A 19,367-nucleotide genomic window follows, 5' to 3' on the forward strand; every position below is an offset into this window, starting at 1 on the left:
TCATTGTTTCCTTGTATTGCCCTGTGTATGTCGATATCTTTGCCTCTGACATTCAACTACTTGGCCTGTGAGTTTTGGAGTTGTGTGTGTGGACTAGGTATGCTGCAAATGAATTGCCCTTCTTTGGATCAATAAAGTTATCTGAATCTGAATCATTAGTTGCAGCCTTAATCAATTGAGGCAATATCTAGTGAATGAATTAAACAAAATAAAACATGTTTCACTATCTGTGACTGATATCTGCTCAGTGTGTTATTGTTTCTCCTACAACCAACACGTAATACAAACTCTGTCCAGAGGAGGGCGGTCACACAGGTATAAGTTCAGATCTAATTATGGACTTCACATCTCCACTGTCTGTTTAATCTGTATCTGTATCACTGAGTAAATACGTTTAAATACATATTTATTCATGTATTTGACTGGGAGATACTGATGCTATCCATCATGGACCATCACACCAAACTCCATCCAATATTCATTCAATTATGCCTCTAACTTCTTTGACTTTATCAGCTCCCAATGAAGTAAATGGATTCTTTTCTCACATATTGGCTCTACCAGATACAGACATGTTGAAAGTATCAGTGAATGCACTCACTCCTCAGCTGAGTCACGTCCCCCTTCATCTTCTCGTCTCTCTCTTTGGTCCGTTCCAGCGAGTTCAGGCCTTTCTCCAGGTCCTGCAGAGCCTCTTCAGCCTGCTTCAGTCTCTTCTCCAGCTCCACCCGAGACTCTATCTCCGCCTGAGACACACAGCAAACACACAGGGTGTTAGTGACAACCTATTTAAGCAAATGAGTTGACTAAGAGGAGGGTTAGATTGATACACTGGATCTTTATGTGGATATTAAGAGAAATATTGGGCTTTTGACTCAGCTTAAGAGGACAGTACTAAAATAAATTCAAACTGTTTGTAACTAATAGTAATTAGTGTCACATAATGAACTGAAAGCAGTACTACAGGCTTCCACCACTTCACTCATGGATTTTAATAATACTGTTGAATTTAAATACACAGAATACATATTGATAATATCCCTATCAATATTAGCCAGTAAAACCCCACTAAACACACATTATCTGGAGTATTAACCAGGAGAGACAGCTGACTTGAGGTGACTCGTGCAACCAGTCAGTGAAGGTTCGTGTATTTGCTCAAGGGCACTTCAACAATACAGGAGTTTACATCTTATTCATTTCTGTGCTCTGTGCATTGTTAATAATGCAGTTTGACTGAGGCCTTAAGGGAGAAAGAGAGAGTGAGTTGAAGTAAAGAAGTGATTGATAGAAAGAGGAAACAGGTAATTTCATACAGAACAACTGGACATGAGAGGATTTTCTTTTTGGTTCCAGTAAGTGTAACGTGATATCAGCTCTTCATGTCAGAGAGACTCAGCATGTCAGACTGGGCGTGGAGGAGGAGGAGGAAGAGGGGGAGGAGGAGGAGGATCTCTGGCTGAACCACCCTGAAGATTTCACAGACCTGATTCAATTAAAATCTGACTGAATGAGCCGCCTGAATATGAACAGAGGAGGAAGAAGTACTCAGATCTTTTACTAAGTAAAAGTAAAAACACCACAGTGTAAAAATAAATGTCAAACTCTTGTATTCGAACTCTCTCTAAAGCAAAAGTACAAAAGTATTAAAAAATAATTTAAAGATACCTTCTTTCTACTGTCAGATCCGATTTATTTAGGGTTGTGGAAGCTACACTGTGGGGGCCTGAACTTATGACCTCAGTATTTCAAGAGATCCAGGGCTACAGCAGCTCGAGTACAAGGACACTAAAAATTATTATGTTATTGTTTGCCTGATATCTGCCTGCCAGCACAAGTAAGTACAAATATAATTTTCGCTTGGTCCATCGTTATTGTTATTAGTTCCACCTTGAGAGTCTTGTGCTAACACTAAAGTAAAGGTTGGACCTACTAACATTGAGCATTTCTCTCTGTATTTATAAGCAGATATAATCCAAAATGTTCTTCAATCATTTTTAACTCTAACCAATTCTCTTTTAACTCTCTTGTCTTCATGAAAATCCTTCTCCTGAAACAGAAACCCGGCTAGCTGATTAATACAGCGACCTTTAATCTGACTTTGAGCAGTGCTGTGTAGCTGTGTAAACTGGACGCTGAGAGCAGCTGAGTCATGCTGTGTTACCTTGAGCTCGGCCTCGGTCTGCCTCTTGTCCGCAGTGAGCTGAGAGAGCGACTGCTGCAGCGTCTGAGCCTGAGACGAGTAGTACTCCCTCTCCTGCTGCAGGACTGTAGCCCGCTTCTCGTTCTCCCTGAGCCTGAGCCAGAGACACACACAGTCAGACACACACAGTCAGACACACACAGTCAGACACACACATAACAGCACAAAGAAGGTTGTGCATATCTTTGTGCTACTGAGAAAAATGCTCCTGTCTCCAATGGTTAGTTTAATGGTTATGGTATTATTCACAGCCACTTTGAAACCCTCCAGGATGAAGCTGAAAACAAAGCTGTTGTTGCTGTGGATGAAAGTCGACCTTCTCTGTCAGGACTGCATTTATCGGAGCCGTGCTGTGCTCACTGAGCTCTACAGGACACAGATGATTGCACACAAACGCACATCTGTACTGTAATTTCAAGGTTAAAACAGAACTTTATCTCAAACAGACCAGTTTTATGTGTGAGACACTTAAAGGAATGGTTTGACGCTTTGGGAATTTCACTTATTTGCTTTCTGTGAACATGATAATACAGCTTATTGTAATTTAAGAAGCTTTTTTACAAATTTAACAAACAAGATATAATGTGTTCATTAGGGAGCTTTTTAGATTTCGTTACCTTTGGACGGAGTCAGGCTAGCTGTTTCCCCGTTTTCAGTCTTTAAGCTAAGCTACACTTACCAGCAGTATGATAGTCAGTAAAATCTTTAAAATTAAATAAAACTTTTGTTAATTCTTGAGCCAACTGTTGAATTTACTCAGTCAGTGTCAGTTGCTGTCTTCCTGTTAGTGGTTGTTGTTGTTTTGAGAACAGATTCTGTTACAACAGACAAAATGACATGTTCTATAAATAAAATAAAATCTATTTTATTCTATTTTATTTGCCTTTAGTGGCGAATTTCCGCCACTATGGTACAGACGTCCACTTGGACTCAAGGATGAACTTAATAGAATTTCGTGGTCAAAGGTCAAAGTCCCTGTCACTGATATTTTACGATTGGTCAGACAATGAATTGTTGACACTTTTGACTCAAAGGTCAAAGGTCAAGTGACCTCAAAATGACCTTAAACACTTTTTTGGTCATAACTCAAAAATTGATGTGGTAATTAAACTTTACACATATGTTCAACAGGATGCAGTGAGGACATTAATTCTACTTTTGTTTTTTTATTATTTTTTTGTTTTAAATATACTCTTTTATCATATGACTAAAAAAAACTAAATATACTTATAATTGAAAGAGCAAAAACTATTAAAATACTAAAACTCATACACAAATTGATCTCCAATGTGTAAAATATGTAAAATTAGAATGTAATAATTCAGTAAAACAAGGCTGTAATATGTGAAACACTGTACAACCACAGAGAGCTGTTCATTCAACTTTACTATCCTTTTCTGATATCTTCTATTGTATCTTTGCATTATTTTATTACGAGCATTTATTTATTATTTATTATTAAATACAACAAAATATTAGAAACACCTTTCATGAAAGAAAAAGATGGTTTTATAATATACTGTAGCTGCATCACTGGATAAATGTGTTTCCAGTAAAAATACTGTCTAATTTAACTGCCTCAAAACATATCACAGATGACTCAATATGTAAACAACTAAAGTAATCAACTAAACAAAACCTTAACCTTTTAACCAGTATTTGTTGCTGTTGTTTTAATACAGAAGAGGATCAATTATGTTTTGCATTTGGTATGAAATCTGCTCTGTATGATTAAGGTTGTATATTTCTGGATTTTTCCACATAGTTCCAGCTGTATGTCAGTCAGAGGACGGCCGAGAAGAGGAGAGGGAAGGCAGAGAGCTCATGGAAACATGAAGTTATATTTCAGTGTTCATAACAGAGCATTAGTGCTACACAGTCAATAGCAGCTGCCTGTAATATCCCACTTACTGGTGCTGATCAATGGGCTGGTTGTTTAGGGATCAATACACATTTCCACTAGTAGTTACATCCTCTGTGCCATTAGCATAGAGGTTCCCTGGAAAGGCTTTGACCCTCTGGATGCCAAAACATAATCGCAGGCTGAAGCCCTACAGTTAAACTACGTATATTATATTATATGATATATACATATAAATATATATATATTTATATATATATATATATATATATGTGTGTATTAATGATTCTGTAATCAGCATTACTAATATGTATCAATATGTAAAATGTTATTGAATCCTATTTTTGTGTAAAAACACAAGTCGGTAGAGTACTGTATTTATATGTGTATTAATTAATGTCTGGAGGGGATCTTTAAAGGATTTCTGACTTAAAATCACCGAAAAAGTTTTCAAGACATGAAATTAGAATGGAAAGTCTGTTATATAATTGCGTTTGTTCTGCTTTCAGGCTCTAAACCAGTAACTCCAGTCTGATTCTGTTTCTGAGGTCTCACTCACTTCTCGTCAGCCTGCTCCTTCTCTTTCACCAGGAGCTTCATTTGCTCCTCGATGTGTCGCAGGTCCTGCAGCAGGTCCACTTCTCCAGGATCCTCGCCGTCTTCAGACTTCTTTGCCGCCTCCGCCTCCTTCTCCTCCTGCTCCTTCACCCCCAGCAGCTCCAGAGTCCGCTGTTTCTCCTGAGAGAGCTCCTGAAGGACCCAACAAGAGATTCAGATCCTAGTGAATGTTCTCAGTCTATACAAATGTTCTGGTTTCAAGTGGGAGATTAAATGCTGCGTATTACAAGTGTAACGTATATCATTGTTTAATGAAATTAACAGGAAAAGCAGGTACGGTCCACTTGCTGGTTATGTGCTTGGAAGAGATAAGATTTTATTTGTCAAATTAACAGGAAGGTTTAAATTTCTTAACCTTCAGTTGTTTACATTGATCTTTTTCAGAAGCAGCAACTCAGCTAAAATCCAAATTTGTGAATGAGTGATATATATTTATATTGAACTATATATGATAGTTACCTTGTACATACACACATATTTTGAGTTCAGAGAGTTGCGGCCACATAAAAAAAGGTTTTTTCGTAATTTAGGATCCAGTATGTAACATATACGAGACTGATATGGATTATAATATCCATATAATATAATCACCTGCAAATAAGAATCATTGTGTTTTCGTTATTTTTAACTACATGAAGCCATATTTATACAGTAGCCCAGAATGTTTTGCTGCCACCGTAGTTTCTGCTTTGCGCTTGAAAGGGGAGAATGAAGCGACAAGTTGCAATCTGCAACTACAACTCTAGATGCCACTAAATCCCACACTGGTTCTTTTAAAGATATTTTTGAGGCTTTTTATGCCTTTATTTGATAGGACAGGTGAAGATAGGAAAGGGGGAACGACATGCAGCAGAAGACGGAAAGTTGGAATCAAACCTGAGTAAGGACTCAGCCTAAATGGGACTCTACCTGGTGAGCTACTGTGCAACCCTAATTTTGATATTCTGAGAAAAAAGTCATAATCCTTTTTCGAGATATCAATACCATTTTTATATCCATCCAGACTATTTCTTGGTCAGAATCAGTGACCTCCTTAACATGTTAATTAGTGAGCTTTAGAGGTGCTGGTAGATGGATTTTGTTACCTTAAGACCTGTTTCCAGTCTTAATGCTGAGCTAAAATAACCAGACAAGTAAGTGAATCAGCATATTTCCCAAAATGTGAAACAAATTCTTTAATTTGTGACTTTTTCTGTGACTTTAATCTCAGTATTCAGCTGTTTTCCACATGGCTCTAATCCTCTTCAGAGCGAGTAGCATCAATATCAAATGTATTACATTAGCAGGATAATTAAACTATCAACCTCAAAGGTTTGTTACATAACATATTACATCAGAAGTTGTAACATAATCAGAATCGAACCAACTCATCAATACGATATTCTTGTTACACTGACTGTATCTGTGGATGAGTTACGCTTACCTCAATGGATTTTTGCAGCATGACGGTTAAACTGCTCAACTCTTCTTTCTCACTCTCGACCCCCTTCAGGGACTGAGCTGTGTCGTCCAGGTCTCTGTCATCAACACACAACAGATCGCATTCATTTACAGGCTTGTACAGCGTAATCAGCATCAGTTAACATGAATGGGAGGAGTCCTTACAGTTTGATATGCTCCTGCTCTGCCTTCAGCTCCAGCACCACCTCCTCAAACTTCATTTTCTCCTCCTCCAGAACCTGGTTCAGACGCTCCAGCTCCTGCACACACAAACACAACACAAAGACAACTATTTCAGAGCCTTTATGTGGGAATATTTCACTGATTTTATTCAATTAAATTAAAAGACGATACACACATGTGCATACAGTACTGAAGTTCATCAGGAAATCACAATAAAGTCACACGATTTATTTCCATTGCAGTCCTGAAGTCCTGAAGGGAGTGAAACATATATGCTTATATCCCATTTTATACTAATATGGACCTGTCCTAAAAAGATGTGTCACTATGCTAAGTTAACTCAGCATCCATTTTTCATCATAAGAATGAAACATCACACTTGATGTTATTGCATAGCTACATAGTTTAATAATTTAATTCCAATATTACTGAGAGCATCGTTAAGAATCCTTTATTTCAATACCACAACTAAAACAATTAATCGACTAATCAACTAGTTGTTTTACATTAAATTATTCAGCAACAATAGTTTTATTAGCAAAAACATTCAAACATTATCTAGCTCCAGCTTCTCCAGTGTGATGATTTGCTATGTTTCTCTGTTTTATTTCATAATAAACAGAGTATCTTTGGATTTCGCTGTTGGTCAGACAAAACAAGACATCTGAAGAAGTCGTCATCTAAACAATTAAAAATAATATACATATACATAAAGTCTAAACTAACAGCTAACATTTATGAATATTTGAATGATCTGATATCTTCTTATTGCAAACTTAAAAATATCAACATGCTGTTGCTGTTACGTGACGATGCCAGAGCGCGTAAACAAAGCCTCACCTCTCTCTGCGCTCTCTGGTGACTAAGCTCCTCAGTCTCTTCCATCAGTTTATCTGGAGAATAAAAACCATTAGACATAAGCTCCTTCCGTTTGTTAAACCTTTAATAAGCTCTTTGATTCAGGTGACTTCGCCCATGTTTACCCAGGTACTCCTGCTTCTCCTTGGCCAGCTGCAGCCCCTGAGCCTCCAGGCTCTCGATCATAGCCTCTCCCAGCTGGGCATTCTTCCACGTGCTGTTGGACAAACAGTAATTTTAACAAAACAAAAGGATATCTCAATAATTTTTGATGGATTGCCATGAAATTTTGTACAGACATTTATGGTCCCAAGAGGACTGATCTCTTTTTACTTTCATGATCCTCAGACTTTTCCTCTGGTTGACATTAGTGGTTTAGAAGGAAATATCTTGAAAACTTGTGGATGGGTTGTCATCAGACTTACTACAAACATTCATATTCTCTATGAACTGAACATTTCTGACTGGCAAATTTGGGATTTTCTTGTTTTTCTACAAACAAAAACATCTCCAATCCAAGTAATTCTATAATCCCATGAAAATTCGAAATAAAGGGCTTCAAGAATCATATATTGTGTGTGTAAATCCTTCAGAGGAGCAACATTTAGAGGCATAATATGTGCCGGTCAAATACTCACACTTTCCCTGACTCCTGGAGCATCTCCATCCACTGGACCTGCTCATCCTCAGACTCAGCAGCCAGGACTATGGTACCCTGGGGGATGGATTCACAAATTTTACATCAGCGCCTCAATAATGAGCTTAGGCTGTAAAATAGACAATGGATTTCCATCTTTGGGCTGCTGAGATAATAAAAATTGATGTAACACAGTGTGCAGTTAAACTCACTCCATTATGTGTCCCATTTGTTGCAGGATTAGGCCGATTTCTCACATTATTGCAGCGATAAAAGTACAATTTAGAAAGAGCTTAAGTGCTTGGCTCTCCTAGCTGATCTGTAAATTGTGTTTTTGCACTTATTATACTATGTGGCCATTTTTGCATTCATTTGTTGTTTCATTTGGTCTGCACTTTTAGTCATGGGTTTTCTCAAAATATACTTTTAAATGTCTCTAAGGCTTATAGATGATAAAGTAATGGAGGAAATATTGCAATGAATGTGTGACAGGTACATGGTCTTACAGTAAAGTCTTCCTGGTTGACCACGATGGCAAAGGGCATGCCCATGTTTTCATTAGCTGACACCACGCATCCTCCCAAAGGAATGACTCCCTGAGACAGAAACACATCAAAATGTTATTTATAATATTGTTTCTGGTTAATTACAGTTAAAAGCTTCTGTTCACAAAGTGACCTACACACATAGTTATTCATCTAAAACCTACATATCTTCCACCATCTTCTTCATTTTCTTACAGGTGTACAGAGAAGATGCATTGGCTCACCTTGGGGTGGATGTTGAAGTACCTGTTGGTCTCAAAGTTTCTCTTCTCGCTCTCTGCATAGTAGAGCAAGAAGCTGTCTTTGATGATGAAGAATCTTTGTACCGAGGAAGACAATGAAAGCAACAGTGAGTCAATCCTGTGGGGCTGAAAGGAACCAACGTCTGCCAATGTTCTCAATATACAAAACTGATGAGCAGGTAACTAACTGCAAAGTCTACAAAGTCTGCCTCTTTATGACAACAAGTGATCGGTATAATCAATCTAGAGGAGCTGCTTTTTTTCTGTATATACTGCTGCAGTTTTATTTTATGCTTTCGGTCAGCAGTTCCCAACTTTTATTTCTTATCACCCACTAAAAGCAGCACTTGCCACCCCTCATATTTTGTCAAATGAATGTGAGTTATGAGCTGCAGAACAGAAGAGCGATTTTTCAGAGGCCCAAAAAGGCAAAATTATACTGTATTTCATAATAAAACACAAAGATTGTGAACAAAATCTGAAAGATAAACATATTTTTGTTGTTGCAGAATCCTGTTTGTTCTTATTTCTTACCCCAATAACCACCTAGAGACCGCTCAGATTAATACATTTTTGCCTCGTCTGCAAATGTGTTAACAGTAATTTATTTATTTAATATGTATTCAATGTAAATTACAGTAACTATAACATTGGATAGAGATTTGCTAAACACACACATATCCAGTTATCCTTACAGTATATTGTACTGACTGAGCTAATAATAGTGCTGTAACTACATTGTTTTTTAAAAAAACCTGGCCCATAAACACAAGTTGTTGTAAGTAAAAGTCAGAGAGACGATGCATCTTTTTACTGATCGGATCAGACGTTGCTTACATTGTGTTTACTTGTCACTTTCATGTTCTGTTATTGTGCATTTTAAGTTTGGAATAAAGTCAACCTGAAAACTAACAGATAAATAAATGAGCAGGTATTTGATATATTAGTTAAAGGAATAGTTGCCAGAGACAGATTTAATAAAGAAATATTCAGATTCAGTGCAGCAGAGGCCGAGATATCCTGAGCCTTTAATTCCCACAATGCAACTCAATGTCTTTAATTGATGACATCACCAGGCTTTATTTTCTCTGTCGTTAGAAAAACTCCTCTACAGTTCAAACACACAATATAAAGCTATTTTCACAGGCTGAGCTGCACTTTTTATAACTAGTGTTGCTTTAATTTCACCCCCAGGGAATGTTTCAACTAACTGCCGTTTTTCTTTTTAAGCTGGTGACAAAAACAAAATCACTGAGCCGCCTGCAGTTTGGCACAGGAAACCAAATGAGCATTTACCAAACACAACCAAATTCTTTTGACCTTTATGACACAAGCAAATGGCAAAGGTTACGAAGAGTGTGCTGCAAATGGACTCTCTGGATCCACTGTGTATTGTCGTTTTAACTGTTATGTAAACTAAGAGCATTATCATGACATAAGGTACCAATCCAGGCATTTTAACATCCAAATATACAGTCATATCAGGATACACAGGAAACGCCTGTGAGTGTATCCTGTATTATATAAAGTGATCCTCTAATACACATGTCAACAGTTTAGTTGACAAAATCCTGAATGTCCACTTTCATCATTACATCAGAGATAGTCAATCAAGTCTACAGGTTTTATCCACTTTCACTTAACATTATGTAATTTGTAATATGTTTATTATATATATATATATATATATATATATATATTTATTATTTCAAATATGGCTGTAAAGAAAATTAAATAGATTTTGCTCTCAGAACAGTAGATTCATTCCATTTCATACCTGTGCTGTCAAATAAATCGTCAATTTAACTCTTTGATGCTCCTTGGAAGGATTATTCTCTAAGATTATTGTTTGGAACAGAGAAAACTTTCTGCCTCATAAATGTCAGAGAAACATCAGATTACCTACAACCTCTAGTTTTTAAAGTTCATCCAGGTTTTGACGAGGTTTTACAGGCTGCAGAGAGGCAGATTTTCCTCTTACCAACAGAAAGGAAGATTAACAAAACCTCTAACAGCAGATCAATCACGCCTCACCCTCACCTGCGGGACCACTTGGCCGACGGCCGTCCGAAGGGCCTCTTCCACAGCACCCCGTGCAGCTGCACTTTGGTGCTGATGTCCAACACTTCAGAGTCCGACTGCTCCATAGACGACCAGGGCGAGAACAGAGAGTTTCTGGACGAAGACGAGAACATTCTCTGTTGTTTCCCACGCCCTGATGGAAGGTGGGGCCAGAAAACCAAAAAACTATCAATAATATATAAAAAAAAAAAAATGAAGCACAATACAGTCAGTCAATAACAATTACCCCAATAACACACACACACACTCACACACACACACTCACACTCACACATACACACACACAGGGGTGCGAGTACAGCTGCAGGGACAGCTTCAATACAAAACAGGAAAAGTAGCAAACAAATCCCAATAACTCAGCAGGGTGGAATGATGCAGCTGCCAATATGCTCATCAGCTGGAGGCAGACTGACTGCACAGCAGATGAAAACAGGGATGAGAGAGCGAGAGAAAGAGTGAGCGAGGGAGGGAGGAAGAGGAGAGATACTGGGAGGCGATAGGGGAGGGAGGGAGGAAGGGAAGCTTTAGGAATGAGTTGCTAAATCTGAAGCGGGTCAATACATTGCAGCCAGTAAAAGCTGTTATTCAGATTACTGTACTCGCAGCAAGCGGGGAGTCTGCATCTCTTGGCAGGTATAAACTCCCTGGTCTCTCCATCCATCACTCCATCACTCCCTTTATCCACAACTCCAGTGGTGAATTAGGAGAACATCTGTGGGAGGAAAGGCGCGGCCACACAGCTCCTGATAAAGAGGATGGAGAGTCGAAGCGGTTAACATGCAGCTCAGCGTCGTCAGTGTCAGATTAATTTACAGAACATGTGTCAGAGTGGATGGACAGCAGATTATAAAGATATTGACAGCTCAGCTTCAACAGGGAATGCATGAGCCTGTAGACCTTTTTTTCATGAGTAAGTAGGGGAGAGGGAAGGGAAAGAAAAGCCTCTGAAGCGATGATTTAAGAGAAAAGTCCCACAAATATAACTATAAATTCTTACCTTGATGAATATGAGATGAAAACTTGATAAATGGGACCAACTGCTTTCTATGAACTGCATTTAACCATCAATTTAAGAGATGAAATCAGGCTCAATTCCACCTGTTAAATCTTGGGAAAAACCACAACAGTAAACAGGCTTAAATCATCAAAGTAAGCATTTTCACCAGTTAAAAAACTTTAATTTAGTCGTCATAAAACACATTGCTTTACAACTGATTTTCACAATCAAAAGTTTGGAAATAAGGCAGACTCATTCTGGAATGACAAAATAAAAATAGAAAAGACACACCTACCCCACTGAAACTATTACAAATATTAACCTGATCCTAAAACGCTCCCGAGCCAAACTGAAACCTCCAATCAGTCCCAATATATCTGCTCATCTCTTCCTGTTTGTGTGGAGACCTGCAGATATCTGGCAGTTTAAAGGGATCCTATAGTTTAATTTTCTTAATTTATATGCAAAGATGTTCTCTGTGTTATTGCATTTTAAGATGATCACAATAACTTTTCACAAGCTCAGGAAAACAGACGCTTCTACTTTTATAATGATGTATTTTTCAGATTGATTTAGCTTAAAGAATATGTTCACAATTTCTCAAGTTGCTCTACAAACTACAGTCAGACGCCCATGTGTCTCCTGCAAAAGTTTGCTGTAATCAGTCCTCTTGTCCATACTGTGCATGAAGATATTCCAATGTAACAGATGGGGGACAGAATCTGCAGTCGTCCTTCTATATAAAAAAAAAAAAAATGCATTCAAACGTTCAGCCAAAGTTAATATGAGGCTTTATCAGCCTGAATTAGACAAATAAAGCTGGTGTCTTGCAAAATTTTAATCTTTTGAAGGCAAATTATTAGCACAAGAAGAGAATTTTGTACATCACTTACACTGGATTCACTGCCAGTATGGACGAAAGAAACTATTACAGTAACCAATAACTCACTGGCTCTACATACGAGTAATTGAGTATTGTCTTAAGACGGACTTTAAAAATGCTTTAAGAAGCAGAGAACGCTCTCGTCCCATAAAAGAACATTTCATTCTTTAATTTATCTGAAAAATTCATAATCACTAAATTTTGAGGTTTTTCACTGGACAGCAACATGAGACCAGAATGTTTGATCTTAATTCATATTATTTTACAACTTATATAGCTAGTTGACCCATTCCTGTTCCTTCATCATCCCCAAAAGAAGTCACGTGACAAACGAGGATGAACTTTAAAGGCTTCTTATCATGAAGGACATGAGCTCACAACGACAGTTTTGGTTATTTCACATCAGAGATTTAAATATTTTTGTTCTCTTCTCTCTGGTTTGATGTGGGCGGGGCTCAGTGGGAAAAGGGTCTCTTACTTTTATGCACCAATCAGTCTAACAACATTTGAATCAAACAATGACGACGCAATCTGATCAAATCACGCCCTCAGTCCTGACGTAGCACAGAGTTTTTAAGCTCCTAATAAATAGCTACGGAAGTTTTATTTCCCACCCAACTTTAACTTTGATTATTGCTTATTGTGTCATGAATATTTTATCTTATAGACAAATAACCACATTTTCAGGGGCTTTAAAGGCTGATAGACTCCCAAATAAATGCAGTTTGGCTTCTCAAATGCGAGTATTTCCTGTCTTCTGTGATAGTAAACATCATAGTAAATATATTTGGGGTTTCAGACAAAGCAAGACATTTGAAGAGGTCACCTTGGATTCTAAGCATTTTTCTGAGAGACCAAACAAAAGGAAATAATTAACAGATAAAGAAAAGAATCGTTAGTTGCAGCCCTAAACACCTCTACCAGTGGACCCTGAACCCATTTAACATTAGTTTGGATGAGAAACATGTAGATGCCAAATCTCCGCAGGGACTCTGATGCAACATTGTTCAGAAAGATGAAATGGCACATAATGGGGCTGTCCTCCAACATGTATGGATGTAAAGCAACACAGTGGGGTTTTTTTCCCTTTTGTACACACATACAGCGTCCCATAGAAAATAAAAACGGCCATGCAGCTGCTGGTCTGCATGCGACTCCACCCCTTTTCTCTCGCAATCACAAAAGGAAGCCATAAAACCGTGAGGGTGGGTTTCTTCTCATCATGTAACTTGGAATTAATTGACAAGTTTTGTGTGTAAAACCTTTCAATTTATACATAAAACAAAGACCTCATCAGACAGTATGTAGCCTCGTGTCATTACTGCAAAGAACAGTCCGTCCGTGTCCAAAGTTTCAAATTAAATTAAATTAAAAAATAACAAGCTGTTTTTGTAAGTTAGCAGTTCCATCTCACACAGGAGATCATGATGACCATGTGGTAGGAAATAGTTACTCTGTACAGTACACGTACATACTTACATATACATGAGCTCTGCTGTGAGCAGGCACAATATCCATGTGTCCTGATTGAAGGGGGAGCAGCCTACTTACATTTTAATTCATCAGCCGGGGGGTGGGATGTTCAAGAGCCGACATATCTTGATATGTGCAACACATAACAAGCACTTTAAAGATGAAGGTAAACCCTCATTTTAGACTCTGCTGCACTCCTGAGAAAGAAGTGACTTTTCCCCAATTTAATGTGTATGATTATTGCTCAGGTATGATTAATTAATGAAGGGTAAACCAACTAAAAAGCTAAAAAAAAAAAAAAAATCTTGCTCACGGGATCTGCAATATGTCTGTTCTCCTGAGCCGATGGTCCCTAAACGTTTTCATCCAGTTCATGCCCCCTGCAAGGCAAATCGCCATTCACACGGAGCTGTTGAAATGACCCCCCACCTATAAAGAAGCTTAATAACACTCTAAACAATCACTTAAGACAATTCTATACAGATTTTTCCTCCATCATCTATTTATAATTACTCTCCAAGTAAAACAGAACAGATATACACACATCCAGAAACTAAACAGACAAAATAAAAGTGACACTTTATGTTGTGGTACATCAAGGCTGGTTGTGTCTTTTCCTTAAACACTGGAATCGAGTTTGAGCAGATTAATCGATGAACCTTTACGTGTGGTTTTACAGGAGAGACGCACCATCAGTATTCATCATAGAAAGGCTTCCAATCAGGTCAAGAAACTGCTCATCACAACTTTTCTAACAGGACAAACCTCCACTTAGTAGATAAACTCACTAGCCAAAGACAAAAACTGTCACAAGCATCTAGCTGGTTATTCGGACTCATCTCTCATCCCGCTTCACGGCTGGCTGCAAGAAAAAGATCTCGGTAAGGAAATAGGACAGGGACGCTTTCTACGAACCGTAACGTCGCCGTGATCTCTTCAGTTATCTGCTCCAACTTCCTAATATGGCACTTGAAAATTAGTTTAAACCAATCTGGATTGTTGCTTAGAGATTTACACTCTGTACAATTATTAAAAAAAAAAAAAAAAGTTTTCTTTCTTGATATCACAGGTTTAAATCCATCTAAATCTCACTGTGCAACTGCCATCTAGTAAAACATCACTGTAATGAAATCAAAGTAGGTTCTTTGACTTTGGACTATCACGATAATGCAACACTGAAACCTCCATGGTGATGTAAATAAACAGAGCTAAAGTGCCCAAATCTCGTTAAAAAAAAAAAAAAAAGATTTCTGATGGAATAAATGGACACATACAGTAGCTGCGAGATGTTTGCCCTCAGTGTCAGCATCGCTGCATGCCTTGGTTGTCACTGCAGCAACTCTGATACATCATTCATTCCCTGTTTCAAGGTCAGTTTCAAGTCTTAAGATGTCCCCGCAATGAGCACCAGTCTGGTCCACGAGGTCCATCAGGAGACAACAAGCAATAAGACATTTAGATCCCACAATGTTTGAAGTCTCTGTTTCCGCTTCTCTCCACTGTACACCCGTCTGAAATTCGTCCTGAGCTCTGTGTCTAATGGTGGTGACCGACGGACAGCACCAGAGGAATGAGGCAACCCAGCACCAGAGCTCCCACCTCCACCTTGCTCAGTCCCTTGCTTCCATTCCCTCCGGCAGGAGCGTGGCTGTGGCCGCCACCGCCGACCTCAGGGAGGACGTGAACGGTGGCCACGTAGAGGAAGGTGCCAGCAGAGAAAAGCATGGCGACACCGGTGGCGTTGATGTCTGACAGAGCCTCCTTGCTGCTCTGAGGGGGAAAAGAACAGAAACACTGTGAGGCAAAATGTTTGGCTAAAAATCCAACAACAAATGTTTCCTTTCTGAAACTTTTTTATGAAATCTATAACATGTCTGGTAAATGTTTCTTGTAGAGCATTTCATTAAGGAAACCCTTTTCTATCATTCCATAAACTAACATATAGGTGACATATTTCATGGATATTTTACATTATATTCAATGCATAACAATAACAGCAACAGTGAACACAATAACTGCAGAAAGTTATTGTGGTTTTGGACAAGATTATCTCCTGTGAATAAACATCAGAGATGTGTTTGTGAATACACTGTAGCTTCTGTTCAGGTCTTCGCTGTGTTCTTATCCTGAATATTTTATAAAATGTATATCTTAAATAATAATCTAAACTTTAAAAATAATAATCTGCCATGAGCTCCAAATTCTCCAAAAACAGACACAGATTTTAACATTTACCTGACTGAGGCCTAAAAAGGTGAGCATGGCGAGGACGGGCGCTGCCAGGGCGAAGACCAGAAGATGTTTGCGGATGCGGTTCCTCTCAAGACCAGCATGCATCAGGAACGATACCAGGCCGAACGCTGCTGGGGCCTGCAGACGACAGAGCAGCAGAGTTCACATAGGTTCACATTTGCAATGTACGGCTGGTTAGGGCTGGAACTAACGATTATTTCCATCCATTATCCATCCATTATCTATACCAGCACTCTGCGATGGAGCCGATCTCAGCTGACATTGGGCGAGAGGCGGGGCTACAACCTGGACACCAATCTAACTTATTCACCAGCATGTCTTTGGACTGTGGGAGGAAGCCGGAGCACCCGTAGGGAACCCACAGACACTGGGAGAACATACAACCTCCACACAGAACAAACACAGAACCTTCTTGTTGTGAGGCAACAGCGATTACTTCCATTATCGATTAATCTGCAGGTTTTATTCATTTGGTCAAGACAATGTCAGAAAATAGTTAAAAAAGCTCATCACAGTTTCATTAATATTATTATATATTCCAATAACACAAAGAAAAGCAGCAAATTCTAACAGATGTGACACTGGAACAATTAAAGTTGGTATTTTGTGCCAGAATAAATTACTTAATAGTCATACAATTACTTTTTCTGTCAATCAACTAAATAGTTGTTTCAGCAAGTTCAATTTGTATGAATGTATCCCACACAGCCACACTATAAAGACATGGACCATTATTACCTTGTGCAGCATGATAGCTACAAAGACAATGAGCTGAACGCTGGTCTGAGAGGTAGAGGCAGCAGCTCCTAGTGCCACCCCATCAGCTGGAAACAAAAGACGGAGTTTAATCATTAATACGACAACATTAACACAATTCTGATTCCAATAGTTTTAGAAAAATAAAAGAGCAACGGTTACTGCTCAAATGCTCTAAACACCAAATCATACCAATTCTTAGTTTAAAAGGAGATTCACTTATCAATCAAAAGGCATAGCAGAGAATAAAACGCACCAATTTGATTGATTTTAAATATAAGTCTTATCTCTTACAATCATTATAAGAAATGAGACAATGAGTATTCAAAAACAGACCGACCTGCAGCATGGACCACGAGACCCAGGGTGGTGGTGATTTTTGAGGAGGTGACCCTTGCTGACTCTGGATCTGAACCAGACAAAAACAACAAGTCGCATACATTTATTCAATAACCATATTTATACGTTAATATGTAAAAGTGACAATGACAGAGCAGCATCTCCACGCTGAGCGAGAACTGTGCGACGGCTCATGTTGGCAGACTGTTTAAACAGTTTGCGGAGCATTAGCTGCTCAATTAAAAAGCTCGGAAATTGTTTGGTGCAGAGCGTGGGTGCATCTGGGAAGACAGAATTTGCAGTTAAACCATCTGGGGGTGTTTTGGGTGTAATTCAACAAAATCATTTTCTTCCAAAGAAGATTAGTACTTAATGAAGCTAATGACAAAGCTGCTGTCACCAAGCCCCATTTTCACAAACTGAGTGTCCACAGACTTTCTGGACGGTGTACGGTTAATACGTTTAAGAAGTGCTTTAATCTTTGTGTTTGCTGTCCCTTGTAATACCGACCTTCAGTGCTGTGCACATGGGAACTGCCTATCTGGTCCACCAGCAGCATGAAGACGAAGCCCAGGACCAGAGACACTCCGATGCAGGCGTGAAGCTGCTCGTGACTGTGCTCATGTTTCCCGCCGGCGCTCAGGACTGCTTCTGCGTCACCCTTCGCCTCGGACGCTTCCACGACTCCAGCCTGGCCGTGGCTGTGGTGTCCACCTGAGGAAACACCAGGAGAGAAGAGAAAAAGATTTACACATCTGATTCCTCACCCTGCTTAACACAGAGACCATCACAAATTCATGTAACATTCTGGTGAGATACAGTTGGTAAGCAAATGAACACAAAACAAATATCTGTGCTTGACGAAGTAGAGAAACAGACGTCAGCTGGTTGTACTTTACCACATGCTGAACTTTGCTCTGTTTGAAAAGGATTCAAACTGTTAAAAGTCTACACCTGCAAATGTTCAACCTGTATATTACATTATACGTCTAAACTCTCTGTGCTTGGTTTTCTTCTGGTCTCTCTCTGGCACTCCTGAAGGCGTCTGAAGCTCTGACAAAGAGCCAAAGACATTAAAGAATTGGGGGCCTTTTGAGATGTGTCAAGCAATGGAGGAAGAAAATGTCAATGTCAAAACCTCTTTTACCCTGAGGCCAACCAGGAGTCCCGCAAATAATCTCAACTGATTTAAAGCCCGGAGGTTCACAAGAACCACAAACTAATGCTGAAACCAGCCAAGTACAAAGTTCTTGACTTATGGAATAACTGAACAGGCCGACAGTATAATTATGACACCATCTAGAACCAGGAGGACAGGTTTACAGGGAACACAACTGAAACCGAGACAATACAGACTGCTGTTCCAATATGCTTAATACACACACACACACACACACACTATCAAATATCCTTGTTTTATTCTTTGTTTTTAATATATGCACCCAGAGAGGCGTACTTCAAAACAAGTTTGACAGTGTTAGGCTTTCTTTGACTCTTCTTCCGCACAAAATGGAGAGATTGTGTGCAGCCTACTTTTATCAAGAGGAACAGGTGGTTATAATGGAGAGCTATGAAGAATATTAGCAAACGATTACAGCAAATAAGGCGAGAGAGGAATGCGGACAGGAAACTGCTAAATGTGTAAATTCGTAATATATTTATTTGATCTCTCTGTTTATTTCTAATGCGACATTGTAGAGCTCTTAACCTTTAAACGTAATACAACATATTTAAACATCATACACAAGAACTGCATTTAGGTCTGACACCGTCTCATAATGAAGGATATGTGGAAATCAATTCAGTTTTTTTGGCCAAATCAAAGTAAAATGAATTTAATTGAATGTTAATATGCGATAAATAACAATACACTAATTAATTTTCTAACTCTTAGCTGCAGTAGCAGCGGTGTAGCAGTCACTCAGGCAGAAAATCAGGACCAAGCACCCAGTGGTCTGTAGTTAATGTATGTGTAACATTTAAAGGGACACTTCACC

At 38.8% G+C, this 19,367-nt stretch overlaps 2 protein-coding genes across 2 annotated transcripts in view; both read right to left on the minus strand.

The window, feature by feature from the left end:
* The window catches only part of plekhd1 (pleckstrin homology domain containing, family D (with coiled-coil domains) member 1), a 14,691-nt gene extending 3,909 nt beyond the window's left edge, over positions 1 to 10,782 (minus strand). Inside the window, exons 1-11 of the mRNA XM_035674592.1 lie at positions 10,628 to 10,782; positions 8,570 to 8,663; positions 8,307 to 8,396; positions 7,802 to 7,878; positions 7,289 to 7,380; positions 7,146 to 7,198; positions 6,288 to 6,382; positions 6,106 to 6,199; positions 4,624 to 4,814; positions 2,165 to 2,297; positions 602 to 746 (exon numbers count right to left, since the gene is read on the minus strand). Coding sequence (XP_035530485.1) covers positions 602 to 746; positions 2,165 to 2,297; positions 4,624 to 4,814; positions 6,106 to 6,199; positions 6,288 to 6,382; positions 7,146 to 7,198; positions 7,289 to 7,380; positions 7,802 to 7,878; positions 8,307 to 8,396; positions 8,570 to 8,663; positions 10,628 to 10,782 — 1,219 coding nt within the window. The remainder of the gene's footprint in view (positions 1 to 601; positions 747 to 2,164; positions 2,298 to 4,623; positions 4,815 to 6,105; positions 6,200 to 6,287; positions 6,383 to 7,145; positions 7,199 to 7,288; positions 7,381 to 7,801; positions 7,879 to 8,306; positions 8,397 to 8,569; positions 8,664 to 10,627) is intronic.
* Positions 10,783 to 14,254: 3,472 nt separating this feature from the next.
* Positions 14,255 to 18,084, minus strand: slc39a9 (solute carrier family 39 member 9; the record flags this gene model as incomplete). The annotated part of the gene is given in 5 exon segments (XM_035674347.1): positions 14,255 to 15,792; positions 16,258 to 16,392; positions 17,014 to 17,099; positions 17,372 to 17,440; positions 17,881 to 18,084. Coding segments are annotated over 5 exon segments (728 nt in total), but the record flags the coding sequence as incomplete, so codon positions are not given.
* Positions 18,085 to 19,367: the final 1,283 nt, after the last annotated feature.

This window comes from Morone saxatilis, unplaced genomic scaffold (genome assembly GCF_004916995.1).
Source record: "Morone saxatilis isolate NCDOM2014 unplaced genomic scaffold, NCSU_SB_2.0 Contig3, whole genome shotgun sequence".
NCBI classification, from domain to species: Eukaryota; Metazoa; Chordata; class Actinopteri; family Moronidae; genus Morone; species Morone saxatilis.